We start from the raw sequence: 20,653 nt of genomic DNA, 5'->3' as shown, positions 1-20,653 counted from the left end.
CTGTGGGCCAGCCGGCGGCTCTCTGTCCGCGACCCCCGGAGAGGGCTGACCTCGCCTCCCCCGGGGCCCGCTGGGAGCCCCCCTGCCTCCCTCAGTCTCCCCCTCCCCAGCGCGGCTGGCGGAAACTCGCCGGGCTGGGGACGGGGAGGGGGCGTTGCCCTGAAAAGCTGCCGGTCTGGTCCGTGGGTTCGGGGGCTCACTTGTTGTCGTTGTTTGTTCTTTCAGCGAGAAGCGCCATTTACAAGTCACTGTCAACAACCCGGTGCAGTGCAGCCTGCACGGCAAGAAGTGCACGGTCTCCGTGGAAACGCGCATCAACCAGCCGGAGCCCGACTTCACCAAGAGCCGCTCGGGCTTCACCCTCAGCGTGCCGGGGAACTAGCTGGCCGCCCCCGCCGCCTGGAGATTTGGACAGGGAGGGAGGGGCGGGGAGGGGGAGCGGCGGGGGCCCCGGGAGCCCCCGTGCCCAGCGCCTGCCTCAGTCTAGCCTGCAAGTTAGGGAGCAGACTCCCAGGAAGCTTTTTGTCCTTGCTAAGCATAATAGAGTCCAATCTAATCTGCTGAATCGCCTGCTAATGTAGCTCAGGCAACCTGACTAGAAATTAGCTCTGAATGGGCTTTCGGGGAGGGGGAGCGCTCTAGGGCTGCACTTCCTCTTCCCTCCCCCCCCTCCTCCCGACAACCCAGGACCACTCCTGAGAGGGAACTTTTCTCCTCCTGCCTTTCCCTTATCCCCAACTTCCCCTTTCCCAAGCTTCTGTCACCCCACTTGAGAAACCAAAGAGCTGGGGGGAGGGGAAGGAGGGGAAAGCTCACCCAAAGCAAATCGGGGCTAACCCCCAAAGCACAATGGCGGCTTAGGAGCCACTTAAAGGTGACGGGAGTTCCCTAAGCCTGCCCTTGCATGGAGACAGATTGCTGTTTCTAACCGGTGACCCTAGAAAAGGATGGGCAGAAGGATTCCCTAAATCTCAAAAGATGCTCTTTAGAGAGTCGATCAAAGAAATGGAAGCTGTCCCCCTCCCCCCAGCTCAGCCTTGAAACTGAAGGCTGCCCACCTAGCTGGGGCCTCTGAGCCTCCCGTCCCCTGCCAGGATGTCCAGGTGGCAGGAATCCCCACCTGGGAGATGTGGCTCGGGACCCACAGGCTCGATGGGAAACTGAAAGCCATACCTGGAGCTTTGCCTCTCACTGGCAAGAAGCAGCTCCAAGCCATTGTGTTCAGAACCTAAAGCCCCGCTCTGAATCTTCCCCAGCGCAGACAGGGCCGAGGGCCCACTTTGGAGATTCTGCACTTTGCAGCACCTGCCCACGAAGCTCACAGCAGGCTGGCTGCCCTCCCCCAGAGGCCTTCTCGCCCACCTGTCCGACAGCACGAGTGGGCGCTGCTAAGAACCATTCTCTTTCCTTCCCATGTAACCGTCTCAGCCTTTTCTGGTGCGAGGGTTTCTCCATCACGTGCCTTTCCTGTAAAACCCTTTTGGTCTGGAGTCCTGATGAGAGGCGTGAGCTGGGGGGAGCAGAAGGGATGGGGCTGGGAGCTCTAATTGGGTTTGGGGCTTATTTTGAAATCTCTGAATGGGGTAGGAGGGAAGTAGCATTATGGGATTATGGAAAGGGGAGAGATTAATAAGTAATTCATTAATAATTCGAGATTAGTGATGGATCCCGGCACTGCTGGCCAGGCCAGGACTCCCACCCTTCATGCTGCACAAAGCCTGATAATACAAAACCAGGCAAAGAGAGATTGTCCCAGAGAAATGCCACCGTTTTGCCATCCCGTGCCCAGCCACGAGTACGCACCTTTCAGACCCAAGCAGGCGGGACGGCCCTCCAAGGCTCCCAAGTGTCTTATTTTCTGAAACAACCCTGGGAGTGGCACAAACCTGCCATCATTAAACCTGGGACGGGGCTCTCAGATGCCACCATACAAGACAGTGCTAAGGGAGGAGGGATGGCTCATTAGCATCCCAAAAAGAAGGAAAAAACAGGATTCTGCATCTGGGAACAGGACTAAGTCACCAGGCCCTGGGAGCTTGGATGATAGGGAGTGGGGCGGAAAAACAAAGTCTTCTTTCCCCATTTACCCGGGTTCCTCTAGATCCTTTCCCCACCCCCAGCATTCCTTCTGTCCCACAAGTGCCTCTGGGCAGCCCAGCCCCAATACCTGCTGGCCCCCTGACCCTAAACTCGTCACCCTTGCACGGGAGCAACCCCAGAGGTGACCACCCACATTTGCACTGCATGGGATTCCCCAATAAGGAATCCCATTGGCATTCTTCTTGTCTTTTTTTTTTTTTAATTCTTATTAAAGAAGCCATATCAACCATTAGCAAATAGAGGCAAACCTCTCACCTCTGCTTTAATAGCCAGTGCCTGCTAGGCCAAAGTTTAGCAACTCTTAGTGGTGCCAATTGTAGAAGAGACCAATGGGAAACTTTCTCTTTTCCATATATTCACCCAAGTATCTTGCTTTGAATTACCTATTTGTTAAAGTGCTCCCCAAATTTGTTAAAACGAGCCATCCTCTTCTAGGCCAGTGTGAAGGAGGCCTTTCGGATTTTTTATTTTTAATTCTTCCTGACAAACAAAACAAAGGGAGGCCGGCCCTTCTGCAGATCCATTTTGGTTCTGCAGCCCAGCGCCAGAGTCCCCAATCTGGGACGCAGCAATCGGGGCTGGAAAGCACCTGGCTTTCAGATGAGCTCTGGCTTCTGATGGGGTCACAGGGAACTGTGACCAAAGGGCAAGCTCTGATCATGCCTTTGCATCTGGACAGTGGTGGAGGGAGGAAGAGGAAGGAGAGGAGAGGGATCTATATGGTGATTGATTGTATGTAATGAAGTGTTTCTCTGATTAAATTAAATGCAGTTGTTTTTTTTTGTTGGTGGTGCATATATTCCTATTTTCATTAAATTAACTTTATTTCCAAAGCCTATTTTGATTCACCACAAAGAGCAATAAAGCATTGAATCTTATTTTTAAGGTTGTTCCAGTTGTGTGTCATTTTTAAATGGGGGTGGGGGTGTCTTATAAATCAACAAATAAGTTCATTAAATTAACTATTTCCAAAGCCCATTTTAATTCACCATGAAAAGCAATAGCACATTGAATTCTTATTTTTAAGGTTGTTCCCATTATGTGTCATTTTTAAATGGGGGTGGAGATGCGTGGTTTTTTGGTTTGTTTTTTTTCGCTGGGTCAATTGGGGTTAAGTGACTTCTCACAGCCAGGAAGTGGCTGGATTTAAACTCAGGTCCTCCTGACTTCAGGGCTGATCCTCTGTCCGCTTATGTGTCATCTTTAAATGGGAGTGGCGGTGTCTTATAGATCAACAAATATTTTCATTGAATTAACTTTATTTCCAAAGCCCATTTTGATTCACCACAAAAAGCAATCAATAAAGCACTGAATCTTATACTTTTAAGGTTGTTCCAGTTGTGTGTCATTTTTAAATGGGGCTGGGGGTTACAGATCAACAAATACTTACTAGGTACCTACTGTGTACCAGGCATTGGGGTTACAAAAACAAAGAATGACAGGATCCAGACTGGCCCTCAAGGAGCTGGCCAGCTCCCAGTCATCTGAAAGACAGAAGGCAGGTTACACAAAATGGAGAATTAAGTTTGTCTGAGGTTTTCCAGCAAAAAGATTAAATGAAAGAATAAAGTTAGGTAATAAAGACAGTGCTAAATTCAGCAGCTTTCTTTCTTCCACTTTGCTGAGGTCTCTCCTCTGAAGAGTCCCTTTTTCCAATCCCTTTATGACAACAACCCATTTGAAGGATGGAGGATCTTCTCACACTAAAAGGATGGGCCCAAATTGCTTCCAATTCCTCCCAGAACACACCAGGGAAAGCTTTGGAGGAAATCCAAGCCGTTACCTTGCAGCCCCCCATCAAGGCAAAGTGGGCACAAAGGGAAAGGAGGAAAAGCAAATAAACCTGATTTTATGAGGTTGAAAAGAGGGGAAACTGGGGGCAAGAAGGTGGAAAGGCTGGATCTGCTATTCCCTCCCTCCCTCAGTTACCTCGTAATGAGGATTGCCCTGGGAAAGCCTGGTACCTCTCAGACAAAGACCAGCTCCCTGCCTTCTCCTGCGGCTCTCAGATGTGGGCATCAGTGCCATCCAGCTGTGTTGGCGCCTAGAGTGGGGATGCTGAGGGCAGGGAGGGGCTGAGGGGGAGCTCCTCATGCACTGCTCTTACCCACCAGCCCAGGGGAAGCTGAGTCTTAGGGAAAAAAAAAAAAAAAAAAAAGATGAGCAGGAGCTTAATTCTACCTTGGTGCTTCTCCTAGAGGGGCAGGCAGATGGTTTCATTGAAATGTTTTAAGGACTTTGAGTAAATGATGGCTATCAGAACTGGGGAAGACAAGGGCTTTTCCTTATCCCCATTTTTGCTTTCAGGATTGGAAATGTGGCCACAATCACGGGTCCTTTAACCTCCAGGTTATGGAGCCATAGTGAGACTCCTAGACCTAGATTTTAGCTTATCTCTCAGGGATGGCTAGAACTGAACTGACAGACCCAGGAGGGTCATATCAAAGAGACTCAAATCCGATTCAGACAGAGAATCCCCTGGGAAGAAGGAAATGGCAAGAGCCAACAGTGCGGGGAAGCAAGCAGCACCTGGAGCGGTCAGACCCAAGTCTCAGAATGGGAGACAGACACAAGTGTCACCCTCCCTCCCATCAGGCTGAGTGGAGCCAGCCCTTAAACCTCCTTAACAGCTGCTCAGCCATGGGGGTAGCCCCTCACTCCCACTTGGCTCCAGGTCAAATGGCTCGGAAATACCTCCCTTCCTTCTTTCCTGTCCATTTGGAGATCCCATGTCTCCATCCGGGCCTTCTTGCCTCAGATATCAAAGCCCAGGGGACTGAAGCTGCGTCCCCTCCTTTCCCTGGGACTCCCTCCCTTTCCCTAGATCAAGGCTGAGGGAATCAATTCCCCACTCTCCCCCACCCATACACATACCCTGAATAACCAACCACAGAGAGGGACCTGCAGCTGCATAATGGATGGTCAGTGCATTTTATTTAATCAGCACGGTACAAAAATAAATAAAAATAAGGGGAAGGAATTAAATTACAGCCAGACTGAGCTTCATGACTTTGTCAGATTATAAACCACACATACTTACAAACACGCTACACATACATACAAAATGAGACGAATATAAATTAATATTAACAACACCCACAATTTGGTCAAAGGAGATCTACAGAGGAAATTGCACTAAAAAAAGAAAAACCCAACATACACCGCACGCACATGGGTAATTAGCAGTTTCAAATATACAGCTGTGGATCATTTCAAGTAGGGGGAGAAGAGGAAGAAGGGGGGAAATGGCACATTTTTTTTTCATTGCAAGTTTAACAACTTCTGGAACCAAACTATACCCTAAAAACTGCATGGTTAAGAAATCCATCGATCCCCCCCCCAGGGCTGATGGGAAGAAGAAGGGGGAAAAAGGAGAGAAACCAGATACTGAGAAAGATTCCTCTGACTTGGTTTGTGCATGGGTGTAAATGTTCACAACCATCTGTTCTAAGATTATTTTCTGAAGACACAGAATGCGCCTGTTTGCATGCACAAGATCACTGTAAAAGCAACAAAGAAGAAAGGGGTTTTTTTGTTGTTTTTTTTTTTTTTTTGTTGGTTAGTTTCTTTTTTTCTCTTTTTTTTCTTTTTGTTCTAAAAGTATTCTTCATAGCAGCATGTCAGTTGTGTTCATTGCTTGCACACTCAAGTATATCAGTTGGTCCTTTACACAACACTGGTGATTGGTGCAGGGAAGGAGAGGGGCAAGAAATATACTTTACAATGATTTAACTACATGGTTGATTTCTTTTCCTTTAGGCCCCCCAACTACCTTTGAAATTTGCACCTCCACCTCCTCCTTCCCTAGGGGAAAAAAAATAAATAAATACAGGGAAAGAGAAGGAAGCAGACCCAAAACTGAAATCCAATCAAAGGAGCTCAACCAGAGAGTCTCAGTCCAGGCTCTGCTAGCTGGACTTAGGATTGAAACAAGTCACCCTCATTCCTCTTTCAGTTCCTCGGCACCCAAAGCTCCCTCCTTTTGTGCCACGTGAGGGGGAGTCCGGGTCCCACACCAATGATGTGGGAGCAGAAAGGGAACAAGCCCCAGGAAGAGTCCATCAAAGGAGAGACTCCAACTGTGCAGCCAAGCGTCATGCTGGTCACTTTGCAGAAACTCCTTCTTCTTCCAGTTCCACGTCCAAAAAGTATCTTACAATCCACGTTAATGGCTCAGTTTAGGCCTCGACGCTGAGGCTGGGCAGACACTCTCCTTCCTTACCTGTGTAATCCGGACACCCTCGCCTACATCCCTCCGGACGCCACAGTTTGACTCAAGTTGGCTGCCTGCTCCAGACATCATAAGCCAAAGGCCTCAATTTCACAGCTTTCTCTTCTTTTTTTCTTTTTGTTAAAAAAAAAATACATTTTGACTTTTCAATCCAGGAGTGCCTGCTGCTGACCCCAGCAGCCATCTAATTAGTGTTCTATTTGACCCTAAGCAAAAAGACCTTTTATCTCCTATTCTGTAAGAATCCAGCACCAACAGGGTGAAGTTTCCCCAGGGTTGCCAGGCCAAAGAGAAGAATCTTTTGTAGTGTTAGCCACCTTTGTTCTCCCCAGCCATGGCAGGGGTTACTGAAACAGACTTGCTCCCTCCTCTCCGTCGTCCCCAAAGTCCCAAACTACTAAACAGAGAGCCGAGCATCGACAATGTCACAAACTGGTGTCCATGGCAGCCACCGGAGAAGAGGAGAACCAGTGCTTTTAGATGACACACTGTCAACACACAGGCTCCAGGAGCCATCAGGGTGTGAGTCCAGATTTCATAATTGTCTACAAGATCCAACTCCCATCCTGGGACCCGTGGGGGCTTCGCACAAGCTGTTTGGAAACAACTTGAAATTGGCAGGGGCGAGGAGGGAAGCAGGGCACCTTGACTCCAGGGCCGGCCCAGATCAACTGAACCAGCTGCTTGAGCTCTGTAGACTCTGTGCCATGTAGACCTGCAAGTGGCACCAGTCCTGAGCTCAGCACTAACTCAAGAGTCCACTGGGCCTTCCCACAAGGGAGCCAGGCTGCTGCCAGGCAGCTAAAGCGGTATCTCCCATCCCCAGGTGTGACACACCAGGTGACTAAGTGGAAATATTCAGATAAATTATTCAGCAAGAAAAAAAAAAAACAATAAAAAGACAAGTGTCCTTAAGCACAGTCCCACCCCTTTCACTGGGACTCACAAAACTACTATCATAATCCAGAGAGCCTAATGAGCTGGGCTGGCTTCACTAGCCAGGAATGAATACCTAGGACCTGAAATAAATAAGAAGCAAGATAGGGAGAATGGAATTCTAAATTACAGGCTTTCCCTTTTCCTACTCTGAGAAATCCACCCTCCCCTCCCCCCCCCAAAAAAAAAAAACACCCAGCAATAACATACGGTTAAAAAAATTTTTCAAGACTGATTTTCCTCCCTCTATCAGCCATTTTCTGTTACATTAGAGTGATGTGGGCTACAAGTTGATTCCAGGGCAGCCAAGAACTGAGAGGTTCCAGCTCAATGTATTAATTAGGCCCAGGATGGTATCCTTGGGAGAAGTCCCCTGGTCATTCCTGACACAGCTGCCACTTGGGGAAATGAATTCTTCCCCTTCCCTGGGATTGGGAGGGGTAAGGGTAGAGCTGGGTGAGTAGGGGGACTTCAGGCAGGAAGAGTCCATTTCTAGGACAAGGGGTCTCTATGGGATAAGCTAAGGCCTCTCCATCTCAAAGTTCAACATCTCTTCATCTCACCCTATTCCCAAGACCAGGTAAAAGGGAGGGGGACAAAAGGGGTGTAATGAGGGGCAAGAATAGTCAATCCTTCAAAGTTATGGAGAGCAAGCTTCCAGTGGCCAGAAAACAACTGGGAAATCAGCCCCTAAACTTTGCAAAGGTTCCCAGACAAAAACGCTCCCCAGAGCAGTCAGAAATTAAGGACCAGGGCTGGACTAAACCAGGGGTGGGGGAGGCCCAGAACAGGGAGGCCCTTCGGTGGCTTTGCTAGACACATATGTTCACAAAACTGTGTGTTTAATAATAAATTAAAAAATGTACTGTTCCCGTAAGCCGCATACGCGTGAGTGGAATTCACCGGTCGAGCCCGATAAGGAGCCGATTCTTGTCCTCCTGACTGCACTCATTCTTCAGGTCAGCAAACACCTGAGTGAAGTAGTGGGGGTCAGCATTAATCTGGAGCATCTTGGGGCTCATGAGATTGATAATGGAGAGGCAGCGGTCCCAAAATGCCTCCTTACAGCTCTCCACCAGGAAGGGCTTCAATGGGTAGGAGATCTCATTGCCCATGTAGGAATAGGAGAGGTACAGGCAGGTCAACAGGACAGCCTGGAGCTCATGGTCTGTGGCGACCTCGGAGGAAATGACGTCCCTGCAGAGCATGTACAGGAAGACCACGTTGGCCGGTGTGATGAAACCCTGGTCCTGCCAGCCTTGCAGGAGCAGCGAACGGTCCACGCTTCGCAACCAGAGCACTGGGTCCGTGGGGGACAGGTGCTTCAGGCGGTAGCATCTCCGACACAGGAACTCCCCCAAGCACCGCAGGAGTTCGCTGGTGGAGGCCTGGACGATGACCCGCTTGGGCGTCCCAGGAGCAGTGGAGTTGGGGTGGGGGGCCTTCTTGACGGAGGACACAGCAGTCTGAGAACCAGAAAGCTGGTTGGCGCTGGGGGCCGGAGGCTGGGCGGGCTGGGGCTGGGCGAAAGTGGACAGGTTGGCACAGGAGAGAGACTTCTTCAGGTTCTCATTGTTCAGGTGGGTGATGTTGTTCTGGTAGCTGCTGTTGGGCTGGACCTTCTTGGAGTTTTTCTTCTTGGCTGACACAGCTACAATCCTCTTCCAGGGCAAGACAGAGATGATGGAGTGCCTTTTTAAGCTCTTGTCCTTGGCGTTTTTACTGTTTTGCACAGCAGTGTAATGGCCCACTGTGGCTGAGCCATCCTCAAAGATCGTGGCCTTCCGGTAGCTGGGGGACAGGGACAGGACGGTGCCCATGGTGTCAGGTGGGAAGCACAACCGGAGGCTCCGAGGCAGGGACAGTCCACCTGGGTTCCCTGCCTGCCAGGGCCGGAACCCCGTTCAAGAACACCCACTCCTTAGGTGCCCCTGGATTGGGGGTTGGGACTCAGGGAGGGGCTGCGGCCCCCTTCAGATCTGCAGAGAAAAACAAGATGGTTTCTCTTAGCACCGGGAAGGCTGGGGCCGCTCCGCGCCCACCCTGCTCCACAGGGAAGCACTGGGAGACGAGACTGGGGCGCAACCGGAGGCCGGTTTCCCCTCCCCAGCTCCTGGGGGCCCCCTGCCAGCCTCTGAGCCCTGCCCGCAGCCCTCTCGGGCGCAGCATCTCTGTCTGGCCTCCACTGACTGCAGCATCTTCCCTCCCTCCTCCCTCCCTGCATCCCTGGCTGCATCCCTCCATCCATCCGGGAAACGCTCCGGGGGGCCCCGGCGCCGCTCCCTCTCCCACCCCGGACTCCCCTTCCTCAGACCCCCCCCCCCCCAGGGAGGCTCGGGCGGAGCTTAGCTTACCGAGAGAGCAGCCCCCGCAGCTGCAGCACAGCGCAGCGCGGCTCCTGCTCGGAGCTGGCTCGGCTCCCGCCCTCCGCAGTGCGCACCCGGAGCCGCTCCCTCTGTGCCAGCCCGCAGGGGCGGCAGAGGCAGGGGCAACGGCCGGGGCGGCGGCGGCGGCAGTGCGGAGGGGCGCGCGGGGCCGCGGAGAGGCGCGCGGGGCCGCGGAGGCGCGCGGGGCTCCCGGCTCGGGCTCAAGCTTCTGTCCAAGGTTCTGCAGCCGACGGCTCCGGCCCCGCCCCCCGCCGTGCCCCGCCGTCCCCCGCAGCCCCCCGCCGCCGCCGCCGCCGCCGCCGCCGCCGCCGCGCTCCCGGAGCCCAGCGACCCGTCGGGGCCGCGCGCCCTGCCCACGCGCCGGCCGGCCAGCTCCCGGGCCTGCCTCGTTCCGCCGGGGAAGCCGCTGCCGTGGCCGTGGCCGTGGCCGCTGTCAGGGCTCGCAGCCGCCGCTCGGAGGCCGGGGCGGGAGCCGGAGCCGGAGCCAGAGCCGGAGGAGGCGCCTCTAGTGTCCGCGTTCCATTTCAGAATCCCGAGACACCCGCGGCGGCGGCGGCGGCGGCGGAGGAGGCGGTGACAGCAGCAGCACGCGGCCCCGGCCCCGCCCCGGCCCCGCCCCCCGGCTCCGCCTCCTCTCCGCCCCTGGCCGCCGGCGCAGCTCCCGCAGCAGCTGCCGCATGGGCCAGGGGTCCCCGGCGGCGACCGAGGAGACCCCGCCCCGCCCCGCCCCGCCCACGCACGTGCCGCCTTTGTTCCCACCCGAGGCGGAGCCCGAGGGACCGGACCGAGCGAGCTAGGGGGGCCCAGCCCCCGGCGCAGTCCCCTCGGCCGGCTTTGGGGGCTTCCTTCCCCGCAGCAGCCCCGCCAGCCCGGGCCGCCGGGCTCCCTCTCCCCTCCAAGTCACCCCTCCCCGCCCTTGTCACCTCCAGAGCCTCTCGGGCCAGCCGGGCCGGCGATCGTTAAGGGTTAGCGAAGAAGAACATCTGGCCCGGGCTACGGGCGCTGGAGTCTTTTGTACTGGGCTCTCCTGGCTCATAAGCTCTCCAAAAACAAAAGGAAAACCCCTTCCCTACTTCCAGCCTTTACGATATCTCCGAGACGAAACCTATGCGTCCGTAAAGAGCGCTGGAGGGATTCTAGAGCGCCCGGGAGCCTCCCGCTCTCTCGGGGCTTAGCGTTCCTCCTTAAAATAAGGGGGCTAAGTCAGATAATGGGTGAGCTTCCTCCAGCTCGGGATCGATGATCCCTCTGCAATCGAGAGGCAAGAGCCGAGGTGGGGCTCCCTGGCTACGAGCTTCTCAGAATTTGGGCAGGCTGGGCTTGAGACAATAGACCGACCCTGGGCCAGCAATCAATCTGTCTCTGTCTCTGTCCCTGTCTCTCTCTCTCTGTCCCTGTCTCTCTCTCTTCTTTCCTCTCCTCCCTGTCTCTCTCTCTCTCTCTCCCCTTCGCCTCTCCCTCATTCTCTCTCCTTTCTTCCCTCCCTCTCTCTCAAACACACACACACACACACACACACACACACACACACACACACACACAATCTCACAGCAGCTGGCAAGATGCTCCTCACATAATACTGAACACATTTAAGGTCCTTTCCACCCCTATATCAATGACCCTGCAAATAAAGCACCATCTTCCCCATCTCTTTAGAGCATCCCTTGTCACTCACAATAGGACAGGGCCTCCACCCAGTCAGAGGAGGCTAAATGTAGTTTGAGGAACAGTTCATAAAGAATTCAGGTACAAATCTAGATTTTCTATAGCATATACTAGAATAGGCCCAAGCCTTGGCACCCAGAAATTAAAATCCGAGTGAATGTGTACCATGTTTGCAAAGAAGCTAATAACCCTGAGCCTCCCATGTGAACGTGAAATCGGAGGTTTCTAATACAGGAGTCTTAAGGCCTTGAGCTCACGTGGTGTTTCTATGCTGCTGTCCAGAGGCAGTGTGTGGTATGAGAGCCAGCCTAGTCTGGAGAAGAGCCTTGAGTTCAAGTACTCTGAGAGGTATGGAGGTGTGAATCAAAAAATCATTTCACTTAGCTTGCTCTAAGTAACTCTTAATTAAGACCATTAAATTGATTGTATTGGTAGAGGGAGGTTCCCAAGACTAATGAAATAAGTCCAGCTCCTAATCACCATCTTTTTCAACTAGCAACAGACAATAGTCTGTTCCTCTTTATTTCACAAAAACCAGACCCTACTGCCTCTCTTTAAAATCACAAATGAATTTATTAATTTTTTTAAAAAATAATATGTGAACCGAACCAAAAAATACCTTAAAAGTAACCTGGTCCAAACTCATTTTAGCAATAATGAAACTAAGACCCAATGAGAAGCTAGAAGGGGCCAAACTAGGCCTAGAACTCGGGGTCTCTTGACTTTTATGCCTCAGACCCCTTTCTATGCTACTTTCCTAGTGTCAGGTCTGTCCCTTTAATCTAAGGGGGTCAAAATTAGGAAAGAGGTATGATGAAATATGCAAAGTTTATTGATTTTGCCATGAAATTCAGCTACATTAGAATTCACTGCTCTACAAGCTTGAGTTTGCTTTCAATTCAATGGCAAGAGAGAATGAATTTCTACACTCTGAAATAAAATACCCTCCCTTTTCCCCTCCAAATCTTCTCACAAGGCACCTTGGGAAAGGGTTCCTTTTTCACATGCCCCTAAGCACATCAGGATTGTTTTTGTGACATTTTCAAATCCCATAACATCCTGACCTAGAAGAATGAGACATTCCTAGGCTGAATCTGTGCTTTCTCCAAATAGGCATCCTTCACGATCTATCCCCACCCCACCCCCCAAAAAAAAGTAAATAAAAAATAACCTATTCTGTCCTCTAAATTCTATAGGGTGCTCCCAAAGTCTTGTGTTGTTTTCTAAGCTATTAAAAGATTTGGCACCTTTGGAAGAAACTGGATTAACTGCCTCAGAGGTTCATAGGAATCAAGAGCTGGAAATATAATCTTGTCCAGTCATTGCATAGAGGAAGAAAATGAGATCCCAAGAGTGGAGTGATTTCCCCAAGTTCCCAAAGGTGAATCAAGTAGTAAAACCCAAATTCCAACAAACCCCGGGTCTTCCCAGATTCGGATTCAAATTCCAGAAGTCTTTCCACATTCTATATCTACCTGCCTGCAGAGGAACAAGAGTTAGTCAGCACGCCACCACTTTGTCCAAAAAACTATCCACTCTCCTGTTAAAATCCAACCTTGGCTTTTATGCCCCTTAAACAACTCTAATTGATTTCTCCTAGTATCGCCTCGGTGGAATTGAGCCCACTCTTCACAACAGCTTCTTGTGAAAACACATACGTACCACACACACACACACACACACGATCTAGAAAAAGTAACACAAGTTACAATGCAGCCAGAAATGTCTGAATCAAAGACCCCAGGGCAAAACTGTCTATTGGGCCTGCTTTTGTCTTCCCTAGCCTCTCTCGAGAGTACAGGACATTAAGCTCCCTGAGGCCCATCTCCATAAATCAGGAAAGAAATGAAGCCCTTCACCATTCCTTGCTTCCCTTACCCCTCCCAGCCACACCTCCAGAGCACTGTTCCTACTGGGATCCTAGGACGCCATCTAGTGGCTCTTTGGAGCACTCGCCACGGAAATGCCACATGTATCCATCCCATGAGCCACACGGCTTGGCCACTTCTCCCTGACAGCACCCTGTTCCCCTCAGAGCATCCTGTGGTTTATACCCAATGGAGTGCCTCATCAGCCTGCCCTTCACAATAAAGCGGAATTACAGATTAGTCTGGTCCCAATCTCCCAGACCTCACAATTCAAGACCTGTTGTATTGAACTGGATACAAAAGTTTAATTTTGCTCCCCAGCTAACTTATAGGTCTTCCGGACAAATTCCCACAGAGGAACAAAGAATGAAGAAGGCTAGGGACTTGAATAAGGAGAGGGGAAACCTAAGACAAGTCCGGAAGATACCTGATACTTGGTGAGAATTCGACTGACTTAACATCTCACACCCTCCCCAGAGATTCCCTTTAGAGTATGTTCAAAACATGAATGGGAGTTATATGAGAAATTCTGATATATATTTCCCATCTAAATTATTTCTAACATGCAATTATGTATCAAAAACGGTTTTTGACATGTCAATTTTTTAGTATGAAAATATGCTTCATTTCTTCCATTTTTTAGACCCGACCCCAATACTCCTGGATTCAAAATGTACAAGTTTCCATCAAGCCCAAGAGGATTCTGTGGCTAAATGAGGTTGGAAAATAATGCTTTCCAGGAGTCTCGATGAAAAGATTGCTCACCATCGGGGATTTTCAGTTTAAAAGCTTCTTCCCATACCCTGGTTTGGGCTCACTGATCTCACCATGAACCCTTCGTCATCCACTGTCCTATTAACAGAATTACATCTTTTTTTTTTTCTGATCAGAAATACACCAAGGACTCAAGATTCACATCCAGACATGTCAGGGTTTCCGAATGCCCAGCAGGCACTCTGGGTTGCCAATACTCAAGAAATGACACTGGTTGAAAAAAAAATTCTTTTTATTGGAACTCATCTGAACATCAGATATACCTGGTGTTGGTTAGCAAGAACCGTTTGTACATTTGATATTGATGGTGCCAAAACCAAAACAGTGACTGGACATGATAGGGACTGATAAGGAAAGGATAAAGGTGACGGTAAGAACAAAAAGAAATGATTCTGGGGAGAAAAGGAAGGGGAGAAGGGGCAGGGAGGGGAACGACGGGAAGATAAAAGGAATATAGCCAGTCAGAGATTAAGTGAAGATGCAAAACTGGGTACAACAAAATCCTTTTACAAAATATAAATTTATTAAGAAAATCTGGGTGAGAAAAAGGGCCAGAGAGTAGGAGAAAGAAGGAAAGAGAGAAGGGGAGAGGAGGAGGCAGAAGAGATGAGAAGAGATTAGACCAGAGAGAGAAAATGGGCACAGGTGAGAAAGATGAGGAAGAATAAGAGAATTCAGCACAACAAAGATGCAGAAGCTTACACTGCCCAAATGGCATTAAAACCTTGCTGAGTAATCTCATCATAAAACAAAACATGCTGGAATACAGTGCTCCGCCTCCCACCAATTTGATTTTTAAGAGGTAAATAAATAAGCTCCCTGGGAGGGTGACATGAGGTTATTTGAAACCCCATTCCCACCCCACCCCCAAAAAATGGTTACAAAAAAAAAAAAAAGAAAGAAAAAGGAAAAACCCTAAAGACACCCCCACAGTCTCATTTCCAATGTTCATTGTTTTAAAAAAGGAATAAATCCATTTGACAGCAGGAGAAAGGGGAGTAGAAGAGACGGAGAGAAGCCGGTCGATTTCAGAATAGCCTCTCTCCACCACGCAGAGACTGCCGGGAGAAAGGAGGGGAGGAAGGAGACATCAGACGGCCTCCACTACTGACTGAGGCGTGGGGTGTGCCGGGGCAGAGGGGGCCGTTAAAACACTGAAGTCTAGTCTAGTTTTTCTGTTCGAGTTTTAAAAAGAATAAGAGCCACATGCACAGCAGGCCCCAGGGGGCTGGAGGGCCTGCAATGATCCCTCGAGTGGCCGTGCCGGAGGCCGGCTCCAAGCCCCGCAACCTGGAGCTGCCAGGCCCTTCAGGACAGGGTGCTGGAGCGGCGTTCTTGGGGGACCACGGGGTGGGGAAGCACAGCAGGGGGAAAGAACATCGAGATGCCTCGTTTCCGATAGAAAAGAAAAGAGCAGTCTACACACCGTCGCTTGTTTTGGTTCAGTACAAACAGAATATAAAGTTGGCTGCTTTGGACGGTCGGCAAATATCCAATTGACAAGAGGAGGAGAGAGACAGCCCAGCGGATGGAGCCTGTACCCTGGTGGGTGGCCACGATGCCGCCTTTGTGGCCCTCTCCCAGGAGGCAGAGAGCACAGCTATTAGGTAGTGTAAGCCTTTTTCTTTTTATTTAGAATAACCTCTTTTTTTTCTTTTTTTTTTTTTAAACAATATTCCCCACTCCCAAGTTGGGCCAGTAAAGATTACATGGAAACTGGCACACCTATCGGCTGGAATACAGATGCACCGAATGAGGAAATTTAAAAACTTTCCGAGCGAAAAGTAGAACAAAAAGAAAAAAAATCTCCTAGCATTTTCCCCAAAGGTTTCACTCTCCTGCCACACACACTCTCCAAACGACAGCTACCAAATCCAACTCTGCAAGAGAAGACAGAGCAGTGTCAATCGGGGAAGCCGCAGGGGCATAAGGAGGAGGCATTTGGTCTCGACAGGCAGAAGACAGGACACTGTCGCTAGCCCTGGTCCCGGAGCCAGCACTCACCTATGTCAGTTTCTTGGCTTTGTTGTAGAGTGAATCCACTACTTTACTCATATTCTGAATCGTCTCCAGAGCGGCTTCGTAAGTTTTATCTACTGGAGGTTCATCAAAAATAATCAGGACTCCCTCCCCCTGGTCCAGGATCCCTACAGGAAAGACAACAAAAGTATCTAAGGTAAGAAACACGGTCCATTATGGGAGATTTCCACATCAGCAAATTAGTTACCACTACTTTCTCCAGAAATGGACACACACAGGTATCCCATTCACACTGGACTTCCTGACATATTTACCGATCAAGCATACCCACATTCTATATCTTATAAAATCAGCCAAAAAAAAAAAAAAAAAATGAGAGGACCAAGCCAAACTCTAAAGCCCATTCAATTCATTACTGAAAGTGTCCATGGCTTTGTCATGGTGTGGACAGCACAGATAACACTGTGGTAATCTCCTCCTCTTTCGCTAAAGCATCCCAGATTTCTCATCTACAATTAGCCTAAACCACTCCTGAGTGTTCAGGGTGTAGAACATCTTAGGATGAGAGGTGTGCTTACTGTGATACACCTATGGGACACTCATTCCCCTCAAACCTTTTCTCCAACGAAGACTGGAACCTGACACTTTCCACTCCTTAAGGACTATGCCTGTGACTCCCCTTCTCAAGCACCTTCACTGTCATATATGATCTGCCTCTTGGGGGGACTAAAAGGGCTACTTGCCCAGAGTCCCAGGGCCTATGTGCCTCAGTCTGATATTCAACCCAGATCTTCCTGGCTTCAATGCCACGTCGCCTCACCAAGAGCACAGGTGATGCTGTATACACTCACGGAGTGGCCAGAGCTAAGAGTCTGGCTTTTTATATCAAACTCCAGCAGCTAAATTTGTATCTCTCTGCCTCAGACATCGCCCCAACCACCATCCAGCTTACAAATACTTCTTTCATATACATTCTGCCTAAAGACCAACACTGCCCTGGCCCTTTCTTGTCAACACTCAAGAGAGATCTGGTCAAGAAAACAAGGCCTCGCTACCAGAGAGCCAAACAGAATGTGAGTTGCCTTACAAATTACTATGTGAGGGGAGTGAAGGGGGAAATCCAACATTCGATACACCAGAGCTGTTGCTACTCAGAGGAGGATGAGGGATATATACCTTTAAAAAAGCATAGGGAAAACCTGCTAAGTAATAATAGCCTCTACCTCATAAGGTTGTTGTGAGGACCCAATGAGGTAATCTTATGTACAGGGCTTTCGAAACTTTCAGGCACTTTATAAATGTCAGCTGCTGCTATTATTATTATTATTATTATTATTATTATTATTATTATTATTATTATTATGAGAAGGAGGAGAAGGAGGAGGAGGAGGAGGAGGAGGAGGAAAAGGAGGAGGAGTGCCCTGGCCCCATTTCATTCACTCACCATGAAATTTCTTGTCAAGAATCATCTGTGACAGTTTCCTTTCCACGTCGGCCTAAAATCAAAGCACAGGATTAAGGAGACAGGTCTGCAGACACTAACCAGACAACCCAGGTTTGTGCACAACTGATAGAAAGGGCCAAAGGCAACTGCAGGCCTCAGCAGCAGCAGAGAGAAGCGGGAAGGCCCAAGCAGGCACAAATGGCACCTGTTCCTCCCACTCCCAAACCCTCTCCCAAGGGGGCTTCAGAAGTCTTCCGCGTCGCTGACTTACCTTAGAGAGTTTGATGAGACTGGATATATGTTCAATCTAAAAAGAAAGGGAACGGCATCAATTCTGAAGTAGAAATTTATGCCAAAACCAGAAGCAGGCAGCCAAAGGGGACAGAGGGAAAAGCAGGGCAGCACTGACTCAGTGGCTCTCTACAGCTTCATCCTCCGAGGCCGACCTAGAATCATATTGTCCTCGGATGGTTTTGGACCCACTTGGGCCTCCCTTACCTTCTGAACTTAGTGATTAACACTGGAAGTTTCAAGTTGCCCCAGGAGACTGCCTACATGGAGAGGAGCCCCCAGGAGTCAAACTGCTCACTTCAGAACAAAGAGAGAAGGCCTTGGGCACTGTTCTTTCTCACTGAGCCTCCAATTGTCTTGTCTAGGTGCATGTTTATCACCCTCTAAGATGTGAAACATTTCTCCCTTACAATGTTAGCCCCCAAGTACTCAGACAGCCCCAGGTCTGACTCTGCAGCAGCCTCCCTATCTTTCTGAAACAGTTTGGCTGCACAGTGCCCTTTCCCGCGCCCGCCCCCCTCCTTTTTTTTCCCAATGATCCAGCCAAGGAACCATCTTGAACCATCAGAGTCCTTCATTCCAGAGGGCATACCAACCAGTGTTAGTCCAAAAGCTACCACCAGTGGCTTGGAGAATGGGTGAGCCCTGGGAGCGGTTGGAGACCTGACTGTCCAGGTCTGTCTTCCATGCCATCTGACCGCATGTAACTTCCACCCACCTGGTCCCTCAACTGCTTGTTGTCTTTAGGAGAGTTTTACCTGGACTCTGGAAAAGGGTTCAATAACCCGGATCAGATTCTGTTCCAATAAGTTATCATACAGCTTGGCCAGGTGAGTGTTGATAATAGGGTCATCCCGGAGTTCTACCCGGTAATCCGTCAGTGCCTACGGGAGAAACACCACAAACACAGAATGACAATGAAAGTCACCACTGACTCCCACTCAGTCTGGATCTCTCATCCCCCAGGAGGAGAAACGGCTTCCAGTCCAAAGACACTGACCAAAGACCCCTCAGAACGGCTGGGTGCGGTCCTCCCAACAATGTCTCTTGTATCGATGTACTCTGTCTTAACATGGACACGGCATCTCCCACTCTAACTGAATGTAAGCCCTCTGAGGGCAAGATTGTTTCATTTTTGTTTTTGTATTCCCAGGACATAGTGGCAAACAGCAAGCATTTGGTTAAGTGCTTAAATAAAAGTGAAATGAGCTCACGGGTCCCAATCAACTTTTCAGGGCCAATAACTGCAATCCCTTATGACATGGAAGCTCTTTTACATAACAACACATTATGTGGCTAAGGCTCTGATTCTCTGACTACACTGGCTTAAGGAACTTCCAAGAGAGGAAAAGTCCTCCACCAAGGCAGGTCAGCCAGCACTTCTCTGCATCTTAGAGCCTTTCCCAGAGCACAAGAAAGTAGGTGATTGCCCAGGGCCACACAGTCAGTATTCAACTTGGGTGAAAAGGAAGGGTAGCTCTTGAACCCAAGTCTTTGTGGCTCAAAGGCTCGCTGTCTACACCATGCTATCTAACGTGCATTCAGGATGCATTGGATTTCACTCTGAGGCTCAAAGCTTTTCTGCCTTTGTCTACTCTTCAAAATTTCTTCTTTTATTAAGGAATAGGTCAATCATTTTCTGGAGCTAAGATACCTAACAGGGATCACAAGAGATGAAGATAATTCCTGAGGCCAAAGGAAATGGAACAGGAAAGTTTAGCCTATGCCTGAGTCACTCTTTATTCCAACAGATTTTTCATGAAAAAGCTTAACTTCTAAAAAATCTTTTAAGTATTTATTCTTTGAAAAAAAAATCACTTCCATTTAAATCATTATTTGCTCTGGGAAAGAGCAATGTTGAATTGTGGATTATGAAAATGTATTGGCACCATAATAGTACCACCAAGGCTTCTTTCAGTAAGGCAAACCTAGAAGCAGATGCCAATTTACTCATAATTATCAAACCACAGTTTTAACTTTCTTTTCTGCTGCAATCTTTCAAATCCATTTTGTTTTTCAGTCATGTCTAACCGTTCAGTTTTCATGACCCCATAAAGAGTGTTCTTGACAAAGATGTGAGAGTGGGTTTGCCATTTAATATCCTCTCCAGCTCATTTTGCAGATGAGGAAACTGAGGCAAACAGGATTAAGTGATTCACTTGGGGTCACAAAACTATTACATATCTGAGGTAGGATTTGATCTCAGATCCTCTGACTCCTGAGCCAGCACCTAGCTACTGCGTTACCTCACTATTCAAAAGTCCATGCCCACCCAGTCTGGTACTACCCATTAGCTCACCTTTTCAAAGTCTGCCAGCGATCGATTCTTGCTAGCCTGAGCCACACATTTTAATGCTTCTGTCTGCAAAGAAGGAGAGAGTCAAGGTGATCTTTCTGCACATTCACATACTCATCCAAACACAAATCTCTTGGGTTTCCCTCTTCTCTTTTTTCTTGGCAGTGTGATTTCTATAAAAATTTTGACTACAAAGACAGAACATTCAATCTGGTTTTCCAAACCTGGACACAATAAGAGAAATTTGACACGACCTCAGTGAAAGTAAAAACACAAATGACATGCCCACTATTCCCTAAAATCAATAATCTCAGGTGATTTAGGAATAGATAAGAGCTAAAAATAGGAATAATTCTTTTAGCAGAGTAAGCAATTTATTCCCCAATCAACCAAAGACCAGCAGCAGGGATGGCAAAGCCAGGCTACTCCCTCAAATCTACCTTCATTCTATCTGTGTCTTTTAGATTTATACTACATAATCTCTAGGGGATAGAGTGAATTCTGGGTTTAATCCAAGGTCAGGAACGTTACTGGTGCTATTCTACTTGCTAGAAAAGCTACTGGAGGGCTGACTTAGGATAAGCTGTCACAACCAAGAAATTAGCTCTTGACAAGATCCAGTGCTAACAAGTTTACCCACACTGGGATGATGATCACTCTTTACTCCAAGTGAATATTTAT

General features: G+C 49.2%; 3 protein-coding genes and 1 long non-coding RNA gene across 10 annotated transcripts in view; 2 read left to right on the top strand and 2 right to left on the bottom strand.

The window, feature by feature from the left end:
• The window catches only part of MYO1D (myosin ID), a 396,161-nt gene extending 393,183 nt beyond the window's left edge, over positions 1 to 2,978 (top strand). For all 3 annotated transcript variants that reach the window (XM_051992392.1, XM_051992391.1, XM_051992390.1), the window contains exon 22: positions 226 to 2,978. In XM_051992392.1, coding sequence (XP_051848352.1) covers positions 226 to 382 — 157 coding nt within the window. In that variant the 3' untranslated portion in view covers positions 383 to 2,978. The remainder of the gene's footprint in view (positions 1 to 225) is intronic.
• Positions 2,979 to 3,341: 363 nt separating this feature from the next.
• The window catches only part of PSMD11 (proteasome 26S subunit, non-ATPase 11), a 37,864-nt gene continuing 20,552 nt past the window's right edge, over positions 3,342 to 20,653 (bottom strand). For 3 of the 4 annotated variants that reach the window (XM_051992402.1, XM_051992403.1, XM_051992400.1), the window contains 6 exons: positions 19,976 to 20,038; positions 18,435 to 18,560; positions 17,657 to 17,692; positions 17,386 to 17,437; positions 15,966 to 16,108; positions 14,176 to 15,841 (listed from right to left, as the gene is read on the bottom strand). In XM_051992402.1, the coding sequence (XP_051848362.1) occupies positions 15,966 to 16,108; positions 17,386 to 17,437; positions 17,657 to 17,692; positions 18,435 to 18,560; positions 19,976 to 20,038 (420 nt within the window). In that variant the 3' untranslated portion in view covers positions 14,176 to 15,841. Of the gene's footprint in view, positions 3,585 to 14,175; positions 15,842 to 15,965; positions 16,109 to 17,385; positions 17,438 to 17,656; positions 17,693 to 18,434; positions 18,561 to 19,975; positions 20,039 to 20,653 lie in introns of those variants that run through there. The other variant, XM_051992401.1, reaches the window with a different exon arrangement.
• On the bottom strand, positions 5,016 to 10,747 carry CDK5R1 (cyclin dependent kinase 5 regulatory subunit 1). Of its 2 annotated transcripts, none has more exons than XM_051992406.1 (2): positions 10,578 to 10,747; positions 5,016 to 9,246 (listed from the first exon to the last, which is right to left on the bottom strand). In XM_051992406.1, the coding sequence occupies exon 2, from the start codon at positions 9,085 to 9,087 to the stop codon at positions 8,167 to 8,169; it is 921 nt and encodes a 306-aa protein (XP_051848366.1). In that variant the 5' UTR covers positions 9,088 to 9,246; positions 10,578 to 10,747; the 3' UTR covers positions 5,016 to 8,166. The 2 variants fall into 2 exon arrangements, with proteins under 2 accessions (XP_051848366.1, XP_051848365.1); XM_051992405.1 differs by lacking the exon at positions 10,578 to 10,747 and adding an exon at positions 9,622 to 9,766.
• On the top strand, positions 11,205 to 14,482 carry LOC127558979 (uncharacterized). The gene is made up of 3 exons (XR_007953046.1): positions 11,205 to 12,700; positions 13,509 to 13,624; positions 13,831 to 14,482. It is a non-coding gene; the product is annotated as an uncharacterized LOC127558979 (long non-coding RNA).

This window comes from Antechinus flavipes, chromosome 4 (genome assembly GCF_016432865.1).
Source record: "Antechinus flavipes isolate AdamAnt ecotype Samford, QLD, Australia chromosome 4, AdamAnt_v2, whole genome shotgun sequence".
Classification (NCBI taxonomy): Eukaryota; Metazoa; Chordata; class Mammalia; order Dasyuromorphia; family Dasyuridae; genus Antechinus; species Antechinus flavipes.
This window is presented reverse-complemented; position numbering and strand designations above follow the sequence as displayed.